General features: G+C 35.5%; 1 protein-coding gene across 1 annotated transcript in view; it reads left to right on the top strand.

Annotated features, from left to right (window-relative positions):
- The first annotated feature begins 12,795 nt into the window (after nucleotides 1–12,795).
- Nucleotides 12,796–26,040, top strand: part of ccdc88aa (coiled-coil domain containing 88Aa) — a 104,298-nt gene continuing 91,053 nt past the window's right edge. The window contains 1 exon segment of the mRNA XM_056459228.1: nucleotides 12,796–12,867. Coding sequence (XP_056315203.1) covers nucleotides 12,796–12,867 — 72 coding nt within the window.

The following is a 26,040-nucleotide window of genomic DNA, read 5'->3' as shown; positions in this document are numbered from 1 at the left end:
GTTATGAACTTGTTAACTTTATTTCTTGGATTCTGTTTTAGTCTTACCTGATTTCTGGAACCACTCTTCCCCGGACTCGAACCCGGTAGTCGTCGTCGTGGTCAGATCCTCTCTGCGTCTCAAGTCCGCCGATGTACAGGACGAGCTAACCGGACAAACTGGTTGTGGCGGGAAAGCCCTCCACACGAAGGTAAGCTGTCAGCCGGTAATCGCTAAAAGGAACGTCGTCATACCGCCCCGCAGCGTTCGCTTAAAAAAATGAAATGCAGCCATACGTACCTCCGGCTACATAATTCGCAGTCTCCAGAAACGTCCGCAGGACTACGTTTTCAGAATGAGCCTGGGTTGAAAAAAAGTCAATATTTGACATATATATGACAAGCAAATCTCTGCCAAATATGTAATACGCTTACCGTGCAACTAATACATCAGACATTGGGGTTGACTAACTGAAAATTTTATATCTAATATCAATATAATTTTGTTTCACTGCAATGAATTTGTGACTTATGAGAGTACTGATATGTTAGGACCAAGCTAAACTATTTAATACTTTTTTAATGTTCCTTCTTTTTACAGTCTAAGAAATTACCAATATGTCAAGAATAAAAGCTGAGCTGTGTTTGTTGAACCAGTCCTTCAATTTACCCTGTAGCACCTTAAACATCTTTCATAGATTTACAGTAATTATAGAACATTCCCCTGCAAGTACTGTGTATAAAACCACTGTGGTTTCCATTTTCCACCAATACCCTTTTCATATATTGAAATATATAATAACCAGTTAGGATTATTCAAGCCGTCCCTGCCATGTGATAGCCAATAGAAGGGCCTGGAAGCTTGTTTGTGTCACGAAGTGCCCATTATCAAGGCCATAATCTGATGATGTAGACATTAATCATCATGTTGTTTTGCACATGCCAATGTATCGACCTGTTCAAATGAGTGTTGTGATCATGGATTCTTTTGACAGATTGAAAAGTGGCTCATTTCATAGGAAAAAAAACGTCTTTGCAGGCCAGCTGGTTATTTAGGGAGCATGCAATCTTTCTCTCCTGTTAGCTTCTGTCTGCCTCATACCAGTGGTGTTTACACTTGAATGTACAACTAACGGATTTAATAAAGAGTTTTCATATCCCTGAATGATTGAGCTCATTAACATTTTATTACGCACAGATTATGTGTCATGTAATCAGATTGCAAAAATCAAGTATTTTTTACTTAAATACTTGTAGTTACTTTATTATGGATTTCATGATTACATATTAAAGGTGCTGTATGTAAATTTTCAACTCTTCTAAAGCATAAAAAATACTGTAATATGTTTGCAGATATTTAAGAAACATGTTAAGTGAACATTCTTGTTTATCTGAAAAGCAATGCTGAAGTCAGATATTCTGCTTTGAAAATGTGTGTTATATGCCAGAACGTCGGTTTTTGTTTTGGTCCCTTGAACCCGCCAGTTTAGCCAATTATATTCCAGCACCTCAGGTTGCCTTGATGGAAAACAGCGTGTTTCATTCATTCAGTTCAGAAGGCTCACAAAGCATGCGTCTGTGACCGAAAGGCGACCTCTGGTGGACAGTAGCAGACTTTGAAATGAGACAGATTCAGAGTTCCACATGAGGTGGTTATTAATTATTAATAATAATAATAATAATAATAATAATAATAATAATAATTATTATTATTATTATTATTATTATTATTATTATTATTATTATTATTATTATTATAACAATAAATTGTATTTATTGTGCTTTTTTCTCAGGCTTAAAGCGCTAACAAGAGCATCAGAACACAATAAAACATATACAAAAAATACTGATTAAAAAAGAAAGCCTGATAAATTATAAGCAATACTAAAAAAGTGAGTTTTAAGAAGTCTCCTAAAACAGTCCAGGGAACTGGCGTTCCTGTGGGATGAGCATTCCACAGTTTAGGTGCATGGTAGGAGAATGCCCTACTTCCCATGGTGCGAAGTTTGCAACGTGGCTGAAACAAGGTGAGCCCCGAAGCGGAACGTAGATTACGAGAGGAAGAAGATGTAGATATCAGATCACATATATAATCAGGAGCAGGACCATGAACAGCTTTATAAGTTAAAATCAAGGTTTTAAAATAGATGCGTGACTCAACAAGCAACCAGTGTAACTGTTGGTGTACAGGAGTAATGTGAGACCGACATGATGTGTGAGTTTTGATCATATTGTAAAATATTAAGTGAACTGGCTGGCAGACCCCCAAATAAAGAGATACAAAAATCTAAACGAGACGTAATAAAAGTATGGACAAGCCTTTCCGTATCTGGCGTTGAGAGAAAAGGACGGATGGGGGCAATGTTCCTTAAGTGATTAAATGCGGTTTATGTTAATTGTTTAAAATGAGGTTTCAGGCTTAGTTGAGCATCAAAAAGTACACTAAGATTTCGTACCTGCATAGAAGTTAGAAGAGAACCATCAACTGTTAATGTAAGCAAATAATATAAATATTACAAACGTAAACATTAGGTGATCAGGTTACATTATAACCCTGTGTCCTAACAACATGCTACCTGACAAGATTTGCAGTGATAAGCAATTTGGCTGTTTGCACCAGACGAAACACGACAGCAACACGAAAATTAAATACAGCCATTGGGAAGCACAGAATACACACTCACTCACGAAATGGTTAATAATCTACAGTAATTAATGCATATTAAACCTCTTTAACATTATTAAATGTACATGCTGAATCATTGAGGTTTACACTGAGTCGCAGTTCTAAAGTTCAATTTCACACGGTTTATTTTATTTTCAAGATCTAAGGTGAACTATCTGCTGCTGCTTTCAGTAGTCTGGCAATAAATGTCATGTAAAATGGCATTCAAACTCACATTTTCAGCATTTAACACTAAATAAAGTACATGAGGTCTATCTGAGGTGATCATTGTCAGTTTTCTGTTGTTCAGCTGCAAGAAATAGAAGCCGTTTCTAATATATCAGTTCGAGGTTGGTTAGAACAAAAACTCCTTTTAACATGGAGAATATTCCTTCTATTGCGGGCTGTTGCTTTTATTCAGAAAACGATTTAAATCAGCCTTTAGATAGTCAGATAGTCAGACTCGCTCTTTTTGGTCCTCAATCTAGTAACTTGCACTTGCATTTGTTTTGATCCAGGAATGCAATACCTAGTTCAACCACTGGGTGTCAAACCTACATACTGCCCTTTTAAGCGTGCGTTATTGCACTAAATAACCTGTAGATTGATAATTAGTGTGAAGCATGAAACGAGAAACACCAGTTGTAATAAGGAAAAAAGACGCTACAATAATTTACTTTTTGCACTTAAAAACAGAAATTTGGACCTAACCACAGAACACAGTTCTAAAATCACATGATATTTGGCAGCTCCATCAAGGGTTGCATGCAGAATGTGCTGTTATAGCCTGGAAAGCAAATGTTGTCAGGGCTTTAAGAAAATCGTTTTGTCACTTTCGTTCCATGTTACTTTCGGCCCCGCTCTCCCCTACAGATACTTCTGTCACAATTCATTCTTTATTAATAAAATTAATTTTTAATAATATAATTTTTTTTCATTCCAGATACAGTTTACAGTTGAAGTCAGAATTATTAGCCCCCCTATGATTTATTTATTTTTTTTAAATATTTCCCAAATTATGATTTACAGATTCAGGAAATGTTCACAGTATGTCTGATAATATTTTTTCTTCTGGAGAAAGTCTTACTTGTTTTATTTCAGCTAGAATAAAAGCAGTTTTTAATTAAAAAAAATATTTAAGGTCAATATTATTAGCCCCTATAAGCTATATATTTTTTCGATAGAACAAAGCATCATTAAACAATAACTTTCCTAATTACACTGTCCTGCCTAGTTAACCTAATTAACCTAGTTAAGCCTTTAAATATCACTTAAGCTGTATAGGTGTCTTAAAATATCTAGTCAAATATTATTTACTGTCATCATGGCAAAGATAAAATAAATCAGTTATTAGAAATGAGTTATTGAAACTATTATGTTTAGAAATGTGTAGACAAAATCTTCCCTTCGTTAAACAGAAATTGGGGAAAAAATAAACAGGGGGGCTAATAATTCAGGGGGTAAATTAAGTAAATAAAATAGGCTTTCTGGTTAGTTACCATTGACTTAATCAATTAATGAATTCTATTTGCGCACAGTTAAAAAATCTTAATAACATTAGAATACAGCAAATAAAGCAGCGCACCCTCTTTACACCCATTTATCTTTTACCCATTAACCACACACACACACAATTCAAGGACAAGCTAAGACTGATTTGGCCCTCATGCACTATGAAGACTATTAAAATAAATGAAGTTTAAAATCCCACGAGGCCTTCATTCAGGTAATTTAGTCCTGATATCTAGCTCTCCTTAATCCACTCCTTTGTTCTGTCCCAGCACTGCATTAAACAGAAAGCTGCTGAAGCAATAAAACATCCCTTTAACTAACTTTTGACTAATCTCACAGTGAGCTCCTTGAGCCATATTGCACATAACGAGAGAAATATGTGTGTAAATGAACTGCTGTTTGTTATATAACAGCCCTCTCTCTCTTTTTTCACCGCAGTGTTTGATAATCGCGAGCAATCAGTCAAACGCCGTCTCTGAAAGACAGGGTTCTGGTTTGCATTTACATATTCTGTGCATTTAGTCGATGGGCATTTAGTGTTGAGGGTGTGATTGTGTTTCGGGAGAACAGAAAGTGGAGAAAGTGCTGAGTCATTGCTTTAATTACGCTAACGGACCGAAGGGAGAGGAATTAGTATTCAAGGAGGAGAGCGAGTGGGAAAGACCACAGGCTGGAGACTTGAGTTAAAGCAAAGTCTTAAAACAGAGATCACACACACACAAATATTCTGGAATGAACTGAGATTTTTTAAATTCAGCTTGAAATTGGACTATAATTAAATGGATGTTCCACTCGTTAGCATTGACACTCAAAAAAATGATGTTTGCTGCTTGTTCAAACTACTTATTTAAAATGAGTTGAAACAACCCAATTCTTTAGGGTTTTGGGGGGGAAAACATAATTTTTTTATCTTCAATCCACTTAAATTTGTAAAAACTCTTAAGTTAACTTAATCGATTTGGGTTGGGATAACATGAAGGAATTGTGTGGAACCCAGCATTTTTTACAATGTAATTAACAATGAAATTCGGATTAGTTTCAGCATATTGTTACACTTCAAAAGGTGTATAAACAGACATTTGTTACACACTCTCGCCATAAATAAGATCTACACTGTGAAAAATGCTTGATTCCAAACGATTTATTTGTTCAATCGGAACGACACGTAGGAATAAAAGGTGCAGTAGGTGATCTGCCAAAATGCTATCCGTTAGCATAATATCTTTGAAACACAGTCCCTCCCCTGCCATCCAAAGCCACACCTCCTGAAATCATAAACGTGGACCTTAAAGATGACAGTAGACTACCCACTACTATGTCATTTGCCAGTTGGAAATCTTTATAGTACTTTATAATACTACAATTCAGAATGAAAAACTGTATTATATCTAAAATTTTCAGTTGTACAGCAAGCAAAACTTGCCATAATGTGCAATATTTCATGCATGCAAGGATCGCTGGTCTCACTCTCTCATGCGCTTTGTCCTAAAGCGACTGTATGCTCAGTGGTTGGCCGGCAGGGTGCAGGAATTACGCTAATTACATTACTAAGCCATACTTACAGTACATACTATTTCAGAGCGAGTAATCAGAATAGCATGGTAAACAATATAGGGAGCACGTCACTGGTTGTCATTGATCAAAAATGAACCAATGTGGATATAAAATCAACTTCAGCTCAGTAAAGCAGGCTAGGAGGAGCAGTGCTATTTACTGATGTTTTGTTGTTAAACTAAATAAAAATCAACATTATCAATGCTGTAAAAGTCACTTATAAAATTTAAAATAGTCACATCAGTCTTTCGCCGGAAGATTTCAGTGGCTGAGCAACACTTCTGTGCATGTTTTAAATCAGAACATTATCTGTCTAAAAGAAATACTTCAGCCATAGTGTCATCCGTCCTCCAGCATGCAAAAGTAACTCCAATATTGATTCAGGATTTTAAAAAGTTTTGATTGAGCATTTGTTTTTACCGATGTGTCTTGTGTGCACAAGAACGTGGCGCGTGCACGCGCAAACGGCGGATCTGCGTGAACGGGTGCACAGTTATACAAATCTCCATTTGTTGACAGACAGTTTGGGCTACTTATCAGAATTATGGGAATTATTGGCCCAAAAAATTTGAACTGGATGAACATGTTTTAGTTTTTATGCCTTACCCAGAATATAAAAACACACATAAATACATTTAGATCATTCACTGTAATCATTACTATTAGAATGTGAAGAGACTTTCAACCAGTACAACAGAAATGTTTCTGGAGACAATCGCCTACTGCACCTTTAATCTTAACATATTAGGGTCCCACTTTATATTAAGTGGCCTAAACTAATATGTAATTACACTGTAATTAATAATTATTTACAATGTACTTACTGTGTAAATACATGCTTATACATTGTACCTATGCTTGATTAAATACCTTCATGTAATTACATATGTAATTAATTTCTGTAATTACACCTTAACCCACTCTTAAACCTACCCATACCACCAAACCTGTCTCTAACTGTTCTCATATCCCACCTCAAGGGCACCAGAAGTGTTCTGCAATACATTATGAACACAGGATACATTGTATTTACATTTACTTGTAAGCACATAGTAATTAAGGCCACTTAATATAAAGTGGGACCCTTATTAGTTTATTACAAATGTAAGTGGATTGAACATAAACATAAATTAAAACACAAATTGCAACCCCCCCCCCCCCCCCCCCCCCCCCCAAAAAAAAAAACAACAAACAAAAAAAAAAAAATCAAGAATTGAGCTAAAACAAAACATTTTAAATGAACAAACAGCAAACATATTTTTTTTACATGTAGCCCTGGATGCCAGATCCTGTCAGAAAATGTCTGTTTCTCTGGATGTCCTGACAACAAGCTAGCAGAGCCGCCCTATACCCAAACCTGTTGTGACGACAGTCAACATTGTTTATTTGGTCTCCACCCATGGGACTGGAAAAAAGGAAATTAGTGAGTTTAAAGGAAGAGGAGGAGAGTGGAAGAATAGCATTATGTGGCGTGCGGAAAAGAGAGAAGTTGACTGAACTGTTGCAGTGCGGTGAAACGAATAGCGTAAACTTAACGACTGGCTGTGAGAAAAGAAAAGCGAAAGTACGTAACGTAGCAAAGGCAGCTGTCTTGTTGCTGAAGTGCTCGTGACGTCTGTGAATGAGTGCGTCACCAAAGTCTTCAGTGCAGTGTGTCCTGAACAAAATGAACTTACTAATTTATCTCGCTGGCATGGAGTCAGCTGCTGAAAGCCTTCATCCCGCAGTCGAAAGCGTTGGAGGTTCCCGCTAGGCACTAGTGGCTGCTACTCACCGGCTGGGTTCATCGACGCCCTCATCTATCACATCCACATATTCGCCATTCCCCTCACGTTTGCCTTGACCCCTCCGCTCTGTGGGTAAGAAGCAAAAGTTTTTGTTTTCTTTGCCTACATTTTCTTTTTTTTTCTCCCCGTACTATTCCTCTCATTATTTTTCCCCCATTTTCAAAATCTCACGAATCTGCTGGCCTGAAATCATTTGCATTTTTTTCTTTCACTTTCATTTGAGTTATAAGTGCCGAGAGTTTTGTATGCTATTGTGATAATTGTTATATTGTTTGTTTTGTTGTTGATACTGCTGTTTGTGTGTGTAAAAGTGCAAAGTATTTCTTTTTTTATTATTGATAAATGCAGACTTTATTTAGACTAATGCAGCAACTGTCTGAGTTTTTTTTCTGGTTCACGTTTGTTTGTTTGTTTGTTTGTTTGTTTGTTTGTTTATTTACTTATTAATAAATTTATAATTATTAATTTATTTATAATTTAGATTATTATTTTTTGTTTAATATCTGGAACTGGTGGCGAGAGCTAGCCATGCTACATTTTCTTTAAAAGGTATTTTGACACATTCTGTCTGGTGCCCAAGATTAATAATTTAAAAACAAGTGACATATTTTTGTAATGTTTGTTTATTGTTATTTTTTTTGTTATCACTGTTCCCCCACCACCGTTATACTGTTAACCAGCTAACCTGAATTAATCTTTTATCAATATTGACAGAGAAAGCCAGAAAAGAGCAGAAGCAGGAGATAAAGTAATGATGATAAAGAAAGAGCAAAGTTTATTAAATAATCTTAGTTGCATATGCTCAAAAAAAAAGTTTATCATTAGCTGTTTGCAACCTTTTATTTCATTTGACATAATTTTAAAATGTTTGTTATCAGAGATCCCTTAGAAAGCAATCTAAATCTGTTAAAGGGCACCTATTTTAGCCCTATTTCAAGATTTAAGATAAGTCTTTAATGTCTCCAGAATGTGTCTGTAAAGTTTCAGCTCAAAACACCCATTAGATTATTTATTATACCTTTCACAATATTGGAATTTTCTGTCCTGAACACAATGTAGCTGTTTTTCTGCCTGTGTATTTAATGCTAGTTCTCCCCACCCACTGTTCCCACGTGCCTGTCAGAGTGAGCCTCAAACTCTGCCTCGGCTGCATCCGATAAACAGCACAGTGACAGACATGAGGGAGCAGATCTCACGTAACGTTTGTGAGAAATACTACAGTAAGAACTTTCCCAATGATTACTCGATGTATTTGTTGTGGAGTTAACTGAAGCCTTTCGATGAGTCACACACAATGTTGTTACAAAGTTCGCGCACACAGACACACACACGCACACACATCATGCGCATTTAACTTTGCACTGTTTTTGCACGCAAAAGTGACAGGATACACATTAATATCCACTGCTGTATGTATATTCGCTGTGTTATTGTACAAACCTGATTTAACGTCCACTAACCGGGATTGAAGTGACGAATTACAGCCATTTTACTGTTTTTATTACAAACATGCACTGTTTTAATCTTGTAAAACTCTTTCTTGATCACATTTGACGATGATTGATGACCACAGAAAGCTGAACAGATCTTTTAATCCCGGTTGCTTTGTGCACATCCTGTCTTGTTGATATGTTTATACAAGTTACTACGAAAACGTTAATATGCGGCTGTCAATCAATTCGGTGGGCGGGCAAACTGCACTAATATGTCACGTTGCAGTGGGCCTCAAAATGGGAGGGATTTGGATTCCATCAGGAAATAAAAAAAAGAGACTTATTGTGTTTATATCACCCCAATATGACTGTAGACACACTATACCTACACACAGTTCTGTCCAAACAGCTTAAAAAAGATGATTTTCATAATAGGTGCCCTTTAAAATAATATTATACTATTATACAAATACTATTAGATATACTCAATTAATATAGTATGAATAGGTGTAAAAAAGTCATATTTTTAATATTCAGATGCAAAATAATATGCCACTATTTTAACTAATTGTAAATGTATAATTTATTTTCTAATACAAATCTTGTTTTTTTTTTACTCTGAAATACACCACATTACAAAAGCAAGAGAGTTCAAATTGACTTCCTATTGTTGAAACGAGATGTTTTGTGAAATATCAGCTTTTATATTTCCTCACTCTCAATCAATTCAATAAGCTGGTCATCTGTTCCCATCTCCTTCTATTGACAAACGTATGGTTTACAGCAACACGGCTCTTGCTTACATTATGAGTTTCATCAGTGTTGCATTGACATATTGCTCATCTCCAGGATTGCAATAATAGACTGAAGGACCTCATTGATCACCGGGGAGAAATACAGTACGGCGCAAACCAGGAAATATGAAGCAATCAAAAGCAATCAAAAGCAATCACAGCGGCTTCCTCAGCTGTAGAGTTTTATTACGAAATAATTTCCTCTCATCACCCAATATTAAAGACGGGTGTTTGTTTTGTTTTTATTTTTGAAGGAGTGTGCAGTGCGCAGCCAGACGGATGTGAACTTGTCTTGTGTGTGATGTCAAATGAATACTTTATTGAGTTTGCCTGCAGCTCTTCTCAGTTAATATGCATTGATGCTCTCTCTCTCTCTCTCTCTCTCTCTCTCTCTCTCTCTCACTCTCTCTCTCTCTCTCTCTCTCTCTCTCTCTTTCTCTCTCTCTCTCTCTCTCTCTCTCTCTCTCTCTCTCTCTCTCTCTAATTGTTGTTTTATTCATTGTGAAAGACTGGAGTCTTTATTCAGTTTATTGGAGGTTATTTTTCTTTCCGTCGATGAGATGTTCACAAAGACTGTATTTGTGTTTGGTTTTACATTTGGAAAAAAGGCGTCTGTTAAATTTTATATTAAGCAGAATAATTCTGATATACATTAGTAAGAGGCACAAGATTTTGTATAAGACCAATTATAAAGTTGAACTGATTTTTAAAGTGCATATAAGAGCAAGTATAAGGTATGAATTTGTCAATGAAAGACTTGGAAAAGCTTGAAGGCATGTGGAGTGTAAAAAATGTTTTGGGTTGAAAATAATGTATCGTTTTTTTGATGAAAACATTGTGTGATTTAGGAACGTGTTTGTTTAAATCAATGAAACATGCTGTAGTTTAACATTTTGTACACTGTAAAACCTAAAAAGAGAAGGTAACTCAAACCATTCAATTGCAACAAACCATTTAACTTCGAAAACTAATCCAAATGAGTACTGTGAACTTTATCCATTTGAGTAAAATGAAGCAATTTGTCCTTGTAGGGACAATTTTTGGTTTCCATGAAGAAAACGGCTGATAAATCACACAGAATGAAGTATTTAAAAATGTCAATTCTTTCTTTTGAGGATGGGGTTTAGGAGTAGGGCAATGTGTACAGTCTGGACATTATAAAAATCATTATGCCAATGGAAGTCCTCATAAAGACATCTGTACAAGGGTGTGTGTGTGTGCGTGTGTTACATTTACTGTTGTATTCCACAATTCCTCGTTATAAGGATTAAATGTCCCCACAAACATAGAAAAGCCAAATAATTTTGACCTTGTAGGGACAATTTGTTTGGTTGTTTCCATGAAGAAAACAGCTGATAAATTACACAGAATGAAGTATTTAAAACATTTAAAAATGCTGATTGTTTCATTATGAAAAAATCATTATGCTAATGAAAGTCCTCATAAAGACATTTGTACAAGAGTGTGTGTTTGTCTGTGGTTATATGTATGTGTGTTGTGTTGGATGTTGTATTCCTCACAATATAGGGACTAAATGTCCCCACAAATATAGCAAAACCAAAAAATTAAGTCCTTGTGGGGACAATTTTTGGTTTCCAAAAAGAAAACGGCTGATAAATTACACAGAATGAAGTATTTAAAACATTTAAAAATGCTGATTGTTCCATTATGCTAATGAAAGTCCCCATAAAGACATCTGTACAAGAGTGTGTGTCTGTAGTTATATGTATGTGTGTTGTGCTGGATGTTGTATTTCTCACAATATAGGGACTAAATGTCCCCACAAATATAGCAAAACCACAGAATTAAGTCCTTGTGGGGACAATTTTTGGTTTCCAAAAAGAAAACGGCTGAAAAATCACACAGAATGAAGTATTTAAAACATTTAAAAATGCTGAGTGTTTCATTATGAAAAAAATCTTTACGCCAATGGAAGTCCCCATAATGACATCTGTACAAGTGTGTGTGTGTGTGTTGGGTGTTGTATTCCTCTTGTTATGGGGACTAAATGTTCCCACAAATATAGAAAAGCCAAATAATTTTGACCCTGTAGGGACAATTTTTGGTTTCAATGAAGAAAACAGCTGATAAATTACACAGAATGAAGTATTTAAAACATTTAAAAATGCTGATTGTTTCATTATGCTAATGAAAGTCCCCATAAAGACATCTGTACAAGAGTGTGTGTCTGTGGTTATATGTATGTGTGTTGTGCTGGATGTTGTATTCCTCACAATATAGGGACTAAATGTCCCCACAAATATAGCAAAACCAAAGAATTAAGTCCTTGTGGGGACAATTTTTGGTTTCCAAAAAGAAAACAGCTGATAAATCACAGAATGTAGTATTTAAAACATTTAAAAATGCTGATTGTTTCATTATGAGAAAAATCATTACGCCAATGGAAGTCCCCGTAACAACATCTGTACAAGTGTGTGTATGTGTTGTGTTGGGTGTTGTATTCCTCTTGTTATGGGGTCTAAATGTTCCAACAAATACAGAAAAGCCAAATAATTTTGACCTTGTGGGGACAATTTTTGGTCTCCATGAAGAAAACGGCTCAAATCAAATGTTAAAAAATTAAAAAAATGCAGATTGTTTCTTTTGTGGGTTGGATTTACACTGATGGAAGTCCCCATAAAGTGTGTGTGTGGGTTTCAGTCATGCATCAGAGCACCACACACACACTGAGCGGAGGGGAGGGTTGAGGAAACCAGGTGCAGGATATGGGTCTGTCTGTTCATCCACTCCCACTCACTTTCTCATTCACTGTGCCCACTCAGACTCTGCCAGCCCCTCCCAGCAGGGCAGGGAGACCCCTTTCTGCCAGCATGTGGATGAAATCCAAAGAAATCAGGCTCTCTGCAAGGCACGGCTCAGTCTAGCACAGGCTCCAACCGTGCTCGCTGCTGGGACAGGCTCAGAGTTTCCCTCTGAGATACCTGTGGGTGAACATCTTTCGGATGCTGGTGAAGAATGCAGGACAGGAGGTTTGTTTCTGACGGTCCGGGGTTGAGGCTTCCACCTGATTCTGGGTTGTTTTCTGTACCTCTCGCCCGGCCGGGTAACAATATGTTCAGTGGTGCCCAGCAGCAGGATTACTCTGCAATGATCTGGCTGAAGAGGAGAGATAAACTGGAGCGGGTAAGGCTGACCTTTAATGGCTGACCGCTGCTATTGACAGTAAGTGCTGACTGCTGCCCTTTACTCTCAGCACAGGAACCATCCACCTGTAACCATGCAGACACTGCACACACTGAGCTGATTACAGTGTAGAGATGGAGCTGTATGTGTGTGTGTACACTGAAAATTGAATTGAATTTACTCCCTTTTTTAAGTTAAGCGGTTGCAAACAATTTATATAGGCTGAATTAATGTATATTTAGTAATGTTCAGCTGTTTAAATTCAGCTTATATAAATTGTTTGCAACCACTAACATTAAAAAAACAATTAGTAAGTCCATTGATTTTCTTTTCTTTGTGTACTTGGTTTATGAGGACACAGAATTGTAAGGACATGATCAACGCTCTCAGAAATAAAGGTACAAAAGCTGTCACTGGGGTGGCAGTTTAAGTCAGAATTATTAGCCCCCCTTTATTTTTTCCCCAATTTCTATTTAACGGAGAGAAGATTTTTTTCAACACATTTCTAAACATAATAGTTTTAATAACTAATTTCTAATAACTGATTTCTTTTATCTTTGCCATGATGACAGTAAATAATATTTGACTAGATATTTTTCAAGGCACTTCTATACAGCTTAAAGTGACATTTAAAAGGCTTAACTAGGGTAATTAGGTTAACTAGGCAGGTTAGGGTAATTAGGCAAGTTATTGTATAATAATGGTTTGTTCTGTAGACTATCGAAAATATATATAGCTGAAAGGGGCTAATAATTTCGACCTTAAAATGTTTCTTTTATTTTAGCCAAAATAAAACAAATAAGAAGAAAAAATATTATCAGACATACTGTGAAAATTTCTTTGCTCTGTTAAACATCATTTGGGAAATACTTAAAAAAGAAGAAAAAAATAAAAGGGGCTAATAATTCTGACTTCAACTGTACATTTTTGTTCCTAACAGCTCCTTTAAAGAGTCACGAATCTCCAAAACACTTTTTTTGAGATGTTGACAGTCATATACGTCCCACACTGCTAAAAACACACTATTAGGATACATATATTTCACTAAAAAGAGAAAATTGGTTGTTTTTGTGTTGTTTTAGAGCAAATTCGTTGAAATTAGGAAGCAACACTGCGATCAGATCATGGTGTAAATCCCAGTGTGTAGACTGGATGTCTGTACCGGCGGGTAGACAATTACATATTTTGAGTTTTCAGCACATCTGTTCTTTATTTCATGAGAGACTTGCTTCGAACAAATCAGCACGCTCTATTGTGAATGAGTAGCAACTTTATTTATATGCATGATATAGCTTCGAAGACTCCTTTTAGTTGTTACCATTTATTAAACTTACACTGTAAAACATTTTTTGCTGACTTAATTTTTTTAGTTGGATCAAATTTACTTTTTTAGTCATCACAATTTGCATCAATCATTCACTTTCCTTCGGCTTAGTCTCTGATTTATCAGAAGTCGCCACAGTGGAATGAACCATCAACTACTCAAACATATGTTTTTTACGCACTTATACACCAAGTCACCGTGCTGCCATAAATCAATCGATCTGACTATAAATGAAGTTAAACATTGTATAACTTAAAAGACTTAGTTGAAAGCTGATTAATTTATTAAAATAAGTAAAATCAACAATATTTGTTGTCTTTTTGTTGCAAATTCTTCTGGTTTAAAAAGAAAGTATGAAGCAGCGTCACGACGATGAGATCATTGTGTAAATCCCAGAGTGGAGACTGGATGTATGTACCTGCGGGTACAAAAGGACATCTTTTGAGTTTTTCTATCAATTCATGAGAGAGACTTGGTTCGAACCAATCAGCGTGCTCTATTGTGAACGAGATGCAACCCCATTAATATGCATGATATAGCTTCGAAGGCTGTTTTTACCTGTTACAGTGTTCATAGACATGCCACGTTGTGTTGCCAACTATAATTTAAACAAGTAGAAGAAGAATTGTTCCGAAACATGGGTCATCAGTGTTATGTTGTGCGGTGTTACGTGTTTAAGTTATTAAGATATTAAATGGATGAAACGTTACAATCAGTGAGTCTCTAAAGAATAAATATAACAAAATGATCTAAATAAACCCCAACCCACTAAACTAACTAACCAAAGAAAAATGCAGAAACAAAACCATAATCTTCAGCACGTAGCTTAACTAAACTTCATAACTACTTTAAAACATACTTACACATGTGGCAACGCCTCCATCAACTAATTAACAAATAAAGATACTAAGCTGCTCACATTACTAGAGTTCTCGTAAAGTACACACTGTTAGCCATTAGCAAAATTAATCCAATTCTCATAAAGGTCGTTCAACTTCTCAACAGATACTAAATTGAGCTGCACAAGTTTATCTAATAAATCAATCACTTAATAGAGAGAAAACTAGAACACAGCAACCAAACTAAGCAAACACAAGTGAACAGGCTGGCCGACACAAGTGAGGAGACTGGCTGTGAGCCAAGCGCTCCAGAAAAACAACGCAAGCGCACGGCTTTTATACTGTGCGGACCAGCTTCTGATTGGCACGCCGATTGAGTCACGATGGTGATTGACAGGCCCTTCGACCAATGGTTGTACACCTAAAACAGCACAGGACACACAGCGAAAAAGAGAGAAGAGCACGCAAAACAGAAAACAAACAAAACATTCATGAAATGTAACACGCTGCAACTAAGGTTTTGTTTCCTTTTCCCCACCATGAGAGAACAGCTCGTGTGTGGACCCACAATGTGTGGATTGCAGTGGTCTGCTTACACGCAACAAATATGTTTGTAAGAAACAGTTTTTTACCTGAGAGTTTTTCGCAGTTGCTGTTTATTGTCATGTCGTGTGTGATCAGTGTTCTTTATGTTTATTCAGATGGCAAAGTTAGTTAGTATCATCAGCAGTTCTCCTTCAGTTTTTAAAGACATACCTTGGTCAAAATGATTTAGCTACTAAGTTTACAGTAATATCACTGCAATATCATGGACTGAAAATCCTCCACTTACACAAAGCTCTCAGATCCACTATAAATGCTTTTCTCTGAATCACTGTCTATCTCCCCTGCGTCTGTGTTTGCGTTGCTGCTGTGAAAATCAGCTGTAGTACATGTAATGAAACTCCCCTTTTCATGCAAACCCTTCCCTCTTTCACTGCTGGACACTACCACTACCAAAGCTGGATTCACCCACTTTCCTGACACTTTCTCATGGGCCTTTTATTAAGGCAGTGTTTTTCCAACCCTGTTATACAATATGTAGCTTTCAGGTTCTGATGATGGTGATAAGGATAGTAGTGATGAGTAAAAACGATCTGTGTGACATGTTAGTTCAATATTGACGAATTTGTGCAGCAGACCAGCATTTCAGGTTTTTGTTTTTAATTTTGTGTGATTTGAAGTGCTTACTGAATATTTTTGATAAAACATAACAAACATGTTAAAGTTCAAAGATTTTTTTTTTGTTTGTTTTATTTAGTGCCAATCTGTGAAGTTACAGTGGGTTGTAAAAAAATGCTTAATTTCATGGTCATTCATTTAAAATAGAGTAGATTAATGCACCAATACTTGTATGTAGCTAGATATATAAAAGTGGATTTGACACATATTGTGTGTTGCTAAAATGCATATTAATAAGCTTACCGGCCAAACTAGCAGCATAAGATTTTCGTTTTTTTTTTTGTAAATTATACACATTTATGCATCTTGACAAAGAACTGCAGTATTTTTGTAGAAAACTACAGTGTTGTCTATCCAGAAATGTATTAAAGTAGGTGCCAGATGTGGGAATGAAAATCATGTTCTAGCCACTTTTTCTAGGTTCACCTTATGGCCTATGTTCCTACACTCTCAGAAATAAAGGTACGCAAGCTGTCACTGGGGTGGTACCTTTTCAAAAGGTTCAAATTTGTACCTAAAAGGTCCATATAAATACCTCAATGGTACATATTAGTACCTAAAAAGTACAAAATTGTTCTTCTTAAAGTTTGTAGGTACTAATATATACTATGTTTTTTGAAAAGATACCACCCCAGTGACAGCTCACGTACCTTTTATTTCTGAGAGTGTAGATGCACACCATCACCATTTTCTCCCTTATTTGATTAGGAAGAGGTTGATAGCTAAAAAGTACAAATGTGTACCTCATTAAAGGTACAAAGGTGAATATTAAAAAGGCACATACATGTACTCTAAAGTTACTAATGTCCACTTTTATGGTACAAAAGTGTACCTTTTGAAAATGTATTACCCTAGTGACAGATTTTGTACCTTTTGTGTATAGTTATATGTTATAAAGGTTATTTAAGGACACGTATTGATATCCCACTTAAAGGGATATTCACCCCAAAATGAAAATTTTATCACTATTTATTCTTACTCAAGTGTACGAGTTTCTTCTGTTGAACAGAAAAGATATTGCAAAGAAAGCTAAAAACCTGGCTTCCATAGAAGGAAAACAACAAATGTAAGTGGTTAGAGGCTTCCAGCTTTTTTCAAAGTAACTTTTGTTTTCCAAATCATAAAGATTTGAAACCACTTGAGGCAGAGTAAATACTGAGTAAATGTTCAATTGTTTTGAGTGAACTATCCCTTTAACAGGGACTTTTGACATTCAATATTTGCTACAGGTTTCCTGTGAAGTTTGGGTTCATAATAATAATAATAATAATAATAATAATAATAATAATAATAATAATAATAATAATAATAATAATTTTACTATTATTTTTCATTGCTTATATTGTTAAAATACATATAATTACAATTCTAAATAGATTATAATCATGAATTAAATAATTTATCATCACAAGTGGTCAGCTCAATATATTTCATACACACGCTCATATACTCAAACAGTGATTTTTGCTGTTTGTTCAAACAACTTATTTCAAATGAGTTGAATCAACACAATTTTTAAGATTTGTCTGGGGACAACTTAATTGTTTTATGTTTAATCCACACAAATTTGTAAAAACAATTACTGTACTAGTACTGTTAGTACTAAAAATGCTGGGTTCCACACAATTCCTTCATGTTGTTCCAACACAAATCGATTAAGTTAACTCAATTGTTTTCACAAATTGAAGTGGATTGAACATAAAATTAAGATGTCCCCAAAAAACTTAAGAATTGTGTTGATTCAGCTCATTTTAAACAAGTTTGAACAAACGGCAAAAATAGTTTTGTTTTTTTAGCCATGTGTGTGTGTGTGTGTGTGTCTGTGAGTGTGCGTGTGTGTGTGTGTGTGTGTGTGTGTGTGTGTCTGTGTGTGTGCATGTGTGTGTGTGTGTGTGTGTGTGTGTGTGTGTGTGTGTGTGTGTGTGTGTGTGTGTGTGTGTGTGTGTGTGTGTGTGTGTGTGTGTGTGTGTGTGTTAATACTTTTAATGTATGTAGTCTTTAAATTTTCAGTCTGGTTTTATCTTGGCTGTTTTTTATTTTATTGTATGAAGTAGTCTGAAGTGTATGAGGAGGAAGCTGAGATGAGAAATCATGTTAATGTTCACTCTATACTGATGGAATCTCTGGCATGACTAAAAGCAAACCACTTTCTGATTTACAATGAAGCCCGGCTGCTTATAAATCTCACTTGACTCTCTACAATCTGAAGGACACATTATATATGTGTGCATGCATTTCCTTTTTCATTTTTGATATGCGTACACATAATGTAAACAATATATTGAAGTCAGAATTATTAGTCCTCCTGAATTATTAGCCCCCCCTGTATATTTTCCCCAATTTCTGTTTAACGGAGAGATTTTTTTTTTACCAAATAATAACTAATTTCTAATATTTGATTCATTAAAATTTTCGTCTTTTATTTAATTAAAAAATTAAAACAGTTTTTATTTAAGTCAAAATAAAACAAATAAGACTTTCTCCAGAAGAAAGAATATTATCTGAAATACTGTGAAAAATGCCTTGCTCTGTTAAACATCATTTGGGAAATAATTGAAAAAGGTAAATAAATTAATAATAAATAAATAAATAAATAAATAAATAAATAAATAAATAAATAAATAAATAAATAAATAAATAAATAATGAGTGCGAATAATTCTGACTTCAACTGTACATGCAGCTATATAAACCAAAATGTGAAAACCACTGGGAAATTCTCAGTTTCTATGGATTTATTGTATTTATATAGTGTGTATTTGAGTCAAATGTTAACATTTGATTTTATTCTATAAAGGTCTGGTAACATTTCTTCTAAATTTTTAAACAGAATATTACAATTTCAAGCATTTTTTACATCTGTGTACCTGTAAAGAACGTGCAAGTGAAAATAAATAAATAATTCAATATAATATGAAATATGTAATTACAAAAATATCTTCAAAAGCTCTGGTTATACAAAAACAACTAACAACAAATATATTGAATTATTTTACTATTATTTTTCATTCCTTATACTGTTAATCTTCATATGATTACAAATTTAAATGGATTATAATTGTGAATTAAATAATTCAACATCATAAGTGGTCAGCTCAATATATCTCTCTCACACACGGTCATGTTTAGATGAAACTAAAGCTATTTAATAAGTGAGATTTACTGCCATCTAAAGGAAAAAGGTAATTGTTCTCATTTTCTCCCATTTTTTTCTCAATCATTAAACTTACACTTTGATCTAAAATCAAAAACAAAATAGGTGTAAACGTATTAATTAATAATTCATTAAATAATTTATTACATTCATTAATTACACGCATTAAAAAAATTTGCAAACAAATGTATTAGATTAGGCATAAGCAAGCAAAAGATTATATTTGAATGTATAAATTAAATGTAAAACATACTGCTTCAAATGCAATGACAAAATGACAATTTAAATATTAAAACATAAAAAAGAAATTTAATTATTGAAAAAAAATAATAATTAAGGTCAAAATTATAACCCCCTTATATTAGTCTACAGAACAAACAATCCTTATACAATAACTTGCCTATACCCTAACGTAATTAACCTAATTATAGTTAAGCCTTTAAATGTCACTTTAAGCTGTGTAGAAGTGTCTTGAAAAATATCTAGTCAAATATTATTTACTGTCATCATGGCGATGATAAAATAAATCAGTTATTAGAAATGAGTTATTAAAACTGTTATGTTTAGAAATGTGTTCATATCTTATCACCGTTAAACAGAAATTGGGGGGGGAAATAAAAAGGTGGGCTCACAATTCTGACTTCAACTGCACATATGTGTGTGTATGCATATATATAAGGCTTTTTAAAGCAATTTTAATGCAATTTAAAGGCTTTAAAAGGAAATTAAAGTTAGGTTAATTGTTATTTATGCAAGTTAGATTAACTTATTAGATAACAGTGGTTTGTTCATTCGAAAAAAAATATTTATAATTAAATATTTTAATTTAATTTTAATATTTTAATTATTAAATATAATTAAATATATAATTAAATATAATTAATATAAATATAATTACATATATTAAATATAATTATGTAAAACAGTGGTTTGTTCATTCGAAAAAAAAATTTTATAAATAAAATAATTTTATCTATATTTTTTAAAACAGTTTTATATAGCCAAAATAAAATAATTCAGACTTCTTATGATAGTAAATACTGTCAAAATGATCATATTTTTTTCTTCTTCTTTCCTATCATATTTTTAGTTCTTTAAACAATTTTAAAGGTCAATATTATCAGCTCCTTTAAGTTTTTTTTTTTTTTTTTTTTTTTTTTTTTTAATTGCTATCCATAAATTTTCTTATTAACCTAACTTGACATATTAATTTAATTAAGTCTTTAAATGCCACTTTAAGAATACTAATACTGAATACTAATAGCATATCTTGCAAAATAAGTAGAAAAATATGATGCACAGTCATCATGTCAAACACGAAAGAAATTAGTTATTAGAAATTAGTTATTAAAAATATTGTGTTAAAAATGTGCCGACAAAAATATCTCCATTTAAACAGCACCTAAGACTTGTTTTTTATTTATTTAATAATTACAATTACACAGAAGGGCTAATAATTATTTTTTTAAACAGTTTTTATGTAGCCAAAATAAAATAATTCAGACTTTCTCCCTGAGGAAAAAAAAAGATGGGAAATACTGTTACAATCATTTTTCATCATGATTTTTTCTGTTTTTCTAGAAAAATATGATGCACTGTCATGCCAAACACAAGAGAAGTTAGTTATTAGACCAACTTCTATTATTAGATTAAAATGTGCTGACAAAAATCACTCCATTAAACAGCACCTGAGACTTTTTTATTATTATTATTCAATACAATTACACATGAGCGCTATTTTTTCAACACATTTCTAAACATAATAGTTTTAATTACCAATTTCTAATAAATGATTTATTTGAACTTTGTCATGATGACAATAAATAATATTTCACTAGCTATTTTGTAAGATATTGATATTCAGCTTAAAGTGGCATTTACAGGTTTAGCTAAATTAATTAGCCTAATTAAACAAGTTGGGGTTTTTAGGCAAATCATTGTATGATTTATTCCGTAGACACTCGAAAATAAATAGTGACGGGGCTAATAATAAACTTATTGGTGGTTTTTTAAAAAAAGTTAACTTCTTTCATTCTAGCCAAAATAAAACAAATAAGAAGAAAAAATATTTTAGGAAATATTGTGAAAAATTCCTTGCTTGGTTAAACATCATTTGGGAAATATTTAAAAAAGGAAAAAAGAAAGAAAAGAAAAACAGGAGGGCTAATAGATTTAACTTTATCTGTATATCTGCACAAAAATAGGCTTTATTTCTTTTTTATGCCTTTGTTACTATTGAATTAAATGTAAAACTGTCTTATATCAGATATTTCAGCATGATGCTGTCAGACTGCAGTAAAGCGGAGCATCTGTGTACAGTAGCAGGTCTTATCATTTGGCAGGCCCTGTCTCTCTCTTTCTCCCTCTGTCTGTCTGTATTTCTCTCTCTAAGTGAAATGGGTCTCTTAGGAGTTGTGGGGATGGAAGTGTGTAGTGATCTGCCTTCCCTGATAACAATTGATTACCTTCTCCGCTCCACCACTGTCCCAGTGTTCTGTGATAAAAATATAAATCATGCTCAATGCCAAATCTGCGACTTCTCCTTCAACCTTAAAACCCAATTACGTAAGCAGGCCACTGTGACTGAATGCAGCACCTTCGCCTGTTGTAAAAAAGTGCGTTGCCTGATCAAAGCGGAGGCTTCATCCCCGGCTCCATAGATCTTGCTGTTTAGATGAGCTCTGTTTAGCCCTTGGCTTCAGACTGAAGGCTTTGAGATAAAATTCAGATGTTTTAAGTATTCTTCTCTTGAGGGACATCTTGTCCTTACAAAACCCAATCACACACGCAGCTTCAGTTTTTGATATTTGAAAGAGCAATGCAAAAGAAATGTTACAAGATATTATATTATATTATATTATATTATTCATGTTACTTTATATATATACATATATATCTCTGCATGTATTCATTAGGGGTCACCACAGCGAAATGAACCGCCAACTTATCTAGCATTTGTTTTACACAACCCAGGCTCATGGATACGTACCCTTATTTAAAGTGCAAAACAATTCCCAGGAGCTACTTTTTTGTGTATGCTTTTTCAGATCTCAAATTTCTCTCGAGAGTGCCATTCTCGCCTGCTGTTCTTGCGTAAATCCACCAGAGGTCACTGTCGACTGACTGACTGACTGATCGATTGACTGACTCCCCCTCCTCCTTCCCTAAACCCAACCAATAGTGTTTTCAAAAGCACCTATTGACCCGCCCACCCACTTCTCTAAACCCAACCGACAGTGTTTACAAATGCAATCCAGAAAAAGAAAAGCCCTCGCCTAATTTTTAGCACGTTTTTCAGATTTTACCACATTTTCACCCTGTTATTTACTTGTTTGTTTTATTTTTTGGCTTCTGTTTTTGTTTTACCTGCTTTCTGAAACCGTTCTTTGCCAGACTCGAACACTGTCATCAGGGTCAACTCCTCTCTGCGTCCCAAGTCCGCAAATGTACATGGCAGGGCCGTGCATAAGGGAGTGGCCCGGTGGCTAGAGCCACTGCCCCTTTGCCCTCATAGGCTGAGGTGCCCATCTTGCTCAATCGCCCCCACCCCTGCTCTTCACTTTGCGATCATCACCCCCCTCTTCACATTGCGATCGCGTTGAGCACCTGCCCCTGTAAGGGTCTGTGAACGGGCCTGGTACATGGTGAGCTAACTGGACCAACTGGTAACAGCGGGAAAGCCGTCCATACAGAGGTAAGCGTCAGCTGGTAAGCGCGAAAAGGAAAAGCGTCGTACCGCCCCGTAGCATTTGTTTTAAAGACGAAATGCAGCCATAGGTACTTCTGGCTACAAAATTTGCGATCTCCGGAAATATCGGACTACGTTTTCAGAATAAGCCTATGTTGGTTTTACACAGCGGATGCCCTTCCAGCTGCAACCCAGCACCGGGAAACATCCATACACACTCATTCACACACATACACTACGATCAATTTAGTTCATCCAATTCACCTATAGCGCATGTCTTTGGACTGGGGGAAACCGGAGGAAACCACGCCAACACAAGCAGAACATGCAAACTCCACACAGAAATGGTAACTGACCCAGCCGGGACTCAAACCAGCGACCTTCTTGCTGTGAGGAGACCGTGCTAACCACTGAGCCACCATGTCAAACATTCAAAAAGAAAATTAAGTAACATTCACAAAATATGACGTACTATTCTTCATAAACAGCCCTAAACTGTATCTTTTTAATGAGGCAGCAGAGTGAATCTACTGCTGCTTTCAGTAGTATAAGGCCCAATTCCAATTCTATTTTTGTACACCTACCCCTTCCCCTTGGCCCTTACAACCGAGGGTTAAGGGTAAGGGCTTCAAAATTTAACCCTAAGAATTGGGACAGTACTACAGCACCTGCACACGTCATCAGATGTCATCTCGATCTCTTGCTCCATGTGAGATCAGACGATCGCTACTGCTGTAGTTATTCCAGTTGTGCTATTTTTTGGTATTTATCTTATCTTTATCTTATTCATAACGATATAATGTGGCAATAAGTAGCCATATTCATCTATGTAAACACTTGAAAACAACATAAACATTATCGCAGACACTGTAAAAAGCTCATTCTCACCCACTAGACTCTTCTGACAAGGTATTCCAGTGTCATTGAGTAACAATGTTGTTGGGCTGCTGTACAGGAGTTATTAATAGGGATTATAGATTGCAAAATGTTGCTAAATAAAACATGAACGCGGTTATGAATATGTTAAAACATGTTTGTTTGTCGTAAAAATTAGTAATGACATAAAATACTAATTTGTGGATCTCCTTACTTCCTGGTTCAGCAATACTGCCATCGTGGCTGGTGTATTCTGGGAAATTTTCTTACCCCTTGTTTTCGAGTGTGGTCCTAAAAATCTTTGTTCGAAGGGGTATTCACCCCTTCCCCTTAGCCCTACGCCTTCAAGCTAAAGAGAATTGGGACACCCCTACCCCTTAGCGTGCACGCGCAAAACGAGGGGTAAGGGGAAGGGCTAAGGGGTGGGATTGGGCCTAAATGTTATGTAAAATGGAGTTCATATTGGTAATGCTGAATGAAGCACATAATCAGTACCTGAGGTGATAATTGTCTTTGTGGTTTATGTTGTCGTTTTGCAGTGACGTCGAGAAAATACAAACTGTTTCTAAAAGAAATATTTTTCCCAGGGCAGCACGGTGGCTCAGTGGTTAGCACTGTCGTCTCACAGCAAGAAGGTCACTGGTTCAAGCCCCGACTGGGTCAGTTAGCATTTCTGTGTGGAGTTTGCATGTTCTCCCCGTGTTGGTGTGGGTTTCCTCCGGGTGCTCCGGTTTCCCCCACAGTCCAAAGACATGCGCTATAGTGAATTGAATAAACTAAATTGGCTGTAGTGTATGAGTGTGAATGCGAGAGTGTATGGGTGTTTCCCAATTCTGGGTTGCAGCAGGAAGGCCATCCGCTACGTAAAAAGTAAAATAAAAAAATGTGTCGTATAAGTTGGTGGTTCATTCCGCTGTGGCGATCCCTGATGAATAAAGGGACTAAGCTGAAGGAAAATTAATAAATGAATGATGTGGTTAGAACAAATCATTTTAACATGGAAAAGACACTTTTATTGAATGTCTTGTGCTGTTAGTCCTCGGTGTAATACACCAAATTATTATTTTTATTTTCATTATACTGTATCTCCCCTTTAACACAACATAATAATGCAGTAAGAAAGAATAAGAGCAGGATCAATTTTCAAGGCTAAAATGCAATGTAGCCACTTTTTTGCCTTCCCCAAATAATCCAAGAAAAGGATCTGACCATTTTTTATATAAAAATAATGAGACAGTGTTCAGCTAGCCCTATTTTTTCTTCTTCTTCTCAATAGCCATAGTGATTTCATGAGTCTCTCATGTGTGACTCCCCCATTTATATCAATTCTAGCTCTTCCTCTGCAACTTCCTGGGTGGATTCTGCCCTTTTATCAAAGTCAGTCTGACTGTGTGCTTCATCCTGGGGTTTAAAGTGCGATATCCAGCAGACAGGAGCAATAGCATACACACTAAACACTGATGTGACCCTCGGCATGTGTGACACCCACGCACATCCGCTGACCTTAAAAGGCACTCACACACGCAGCAGGAACCAGTGAGTCAGGGATATGGACAGAAATGTTTCTGACACTCATGAAAAATCACAGCCAATGTACATATTGATTAATCACGCTTGACCTGTGTTGTTATAATGTAATCGGGAGGGCCAAACAGAACATTTTTATTTAAAGGGGACCTATTATGCAAAAATCTGTTTATAAGGGGTTTAAACATCGTTGTGTGGCAACAGTCTGTGAATATAACCAGCATATAATAGTAAGAATTTATTGACTTTATTTTTTTATGATCACATTGATAAAAACTGCAGAAACCCTTTGATTGAAATCAAAGCTGGCAGCTAGTTCTCTGCAACTCTCACATGATCACCCACTGAAGCTAAGCAGGGCTGCGCCTGGTCAGTAACTGGATGACCACATGGGAAAGCTAGGTTGCTGCTGGAAGTGGTGTTGGTGAGGCCAGCAGGGGGCGCCCAACCTGCAGTGTGTGTGGGTCCTAATGCCCCAGTATTGTGACGGGGACACCAGAGAGCGCAGTCTTTCAGACGTTAAACTGAGGTCCTGACTCTCTGTG

The sequence above is a fragment of the Danio aesculapii genome, chromosome 6 (assembly GCF_903798145.1).
Source record: "Danio aesculapii chromosome 6, fDanAes4.1, whole genome shotgun sequence".
In the NCBI taxonomy this organism is placed as follows: domain Eukaryota; kingdom Metazoa; phylum Chordata; class Actinopteri; order Cypriniformes; family Danionidae; genus Danio; species Danio aesculapii.
The sequence above is the reverse complement of the archived record's forward strand: the minus strand, read 5'-3'. Positions and strand labels throughout refer to the sequence as shown.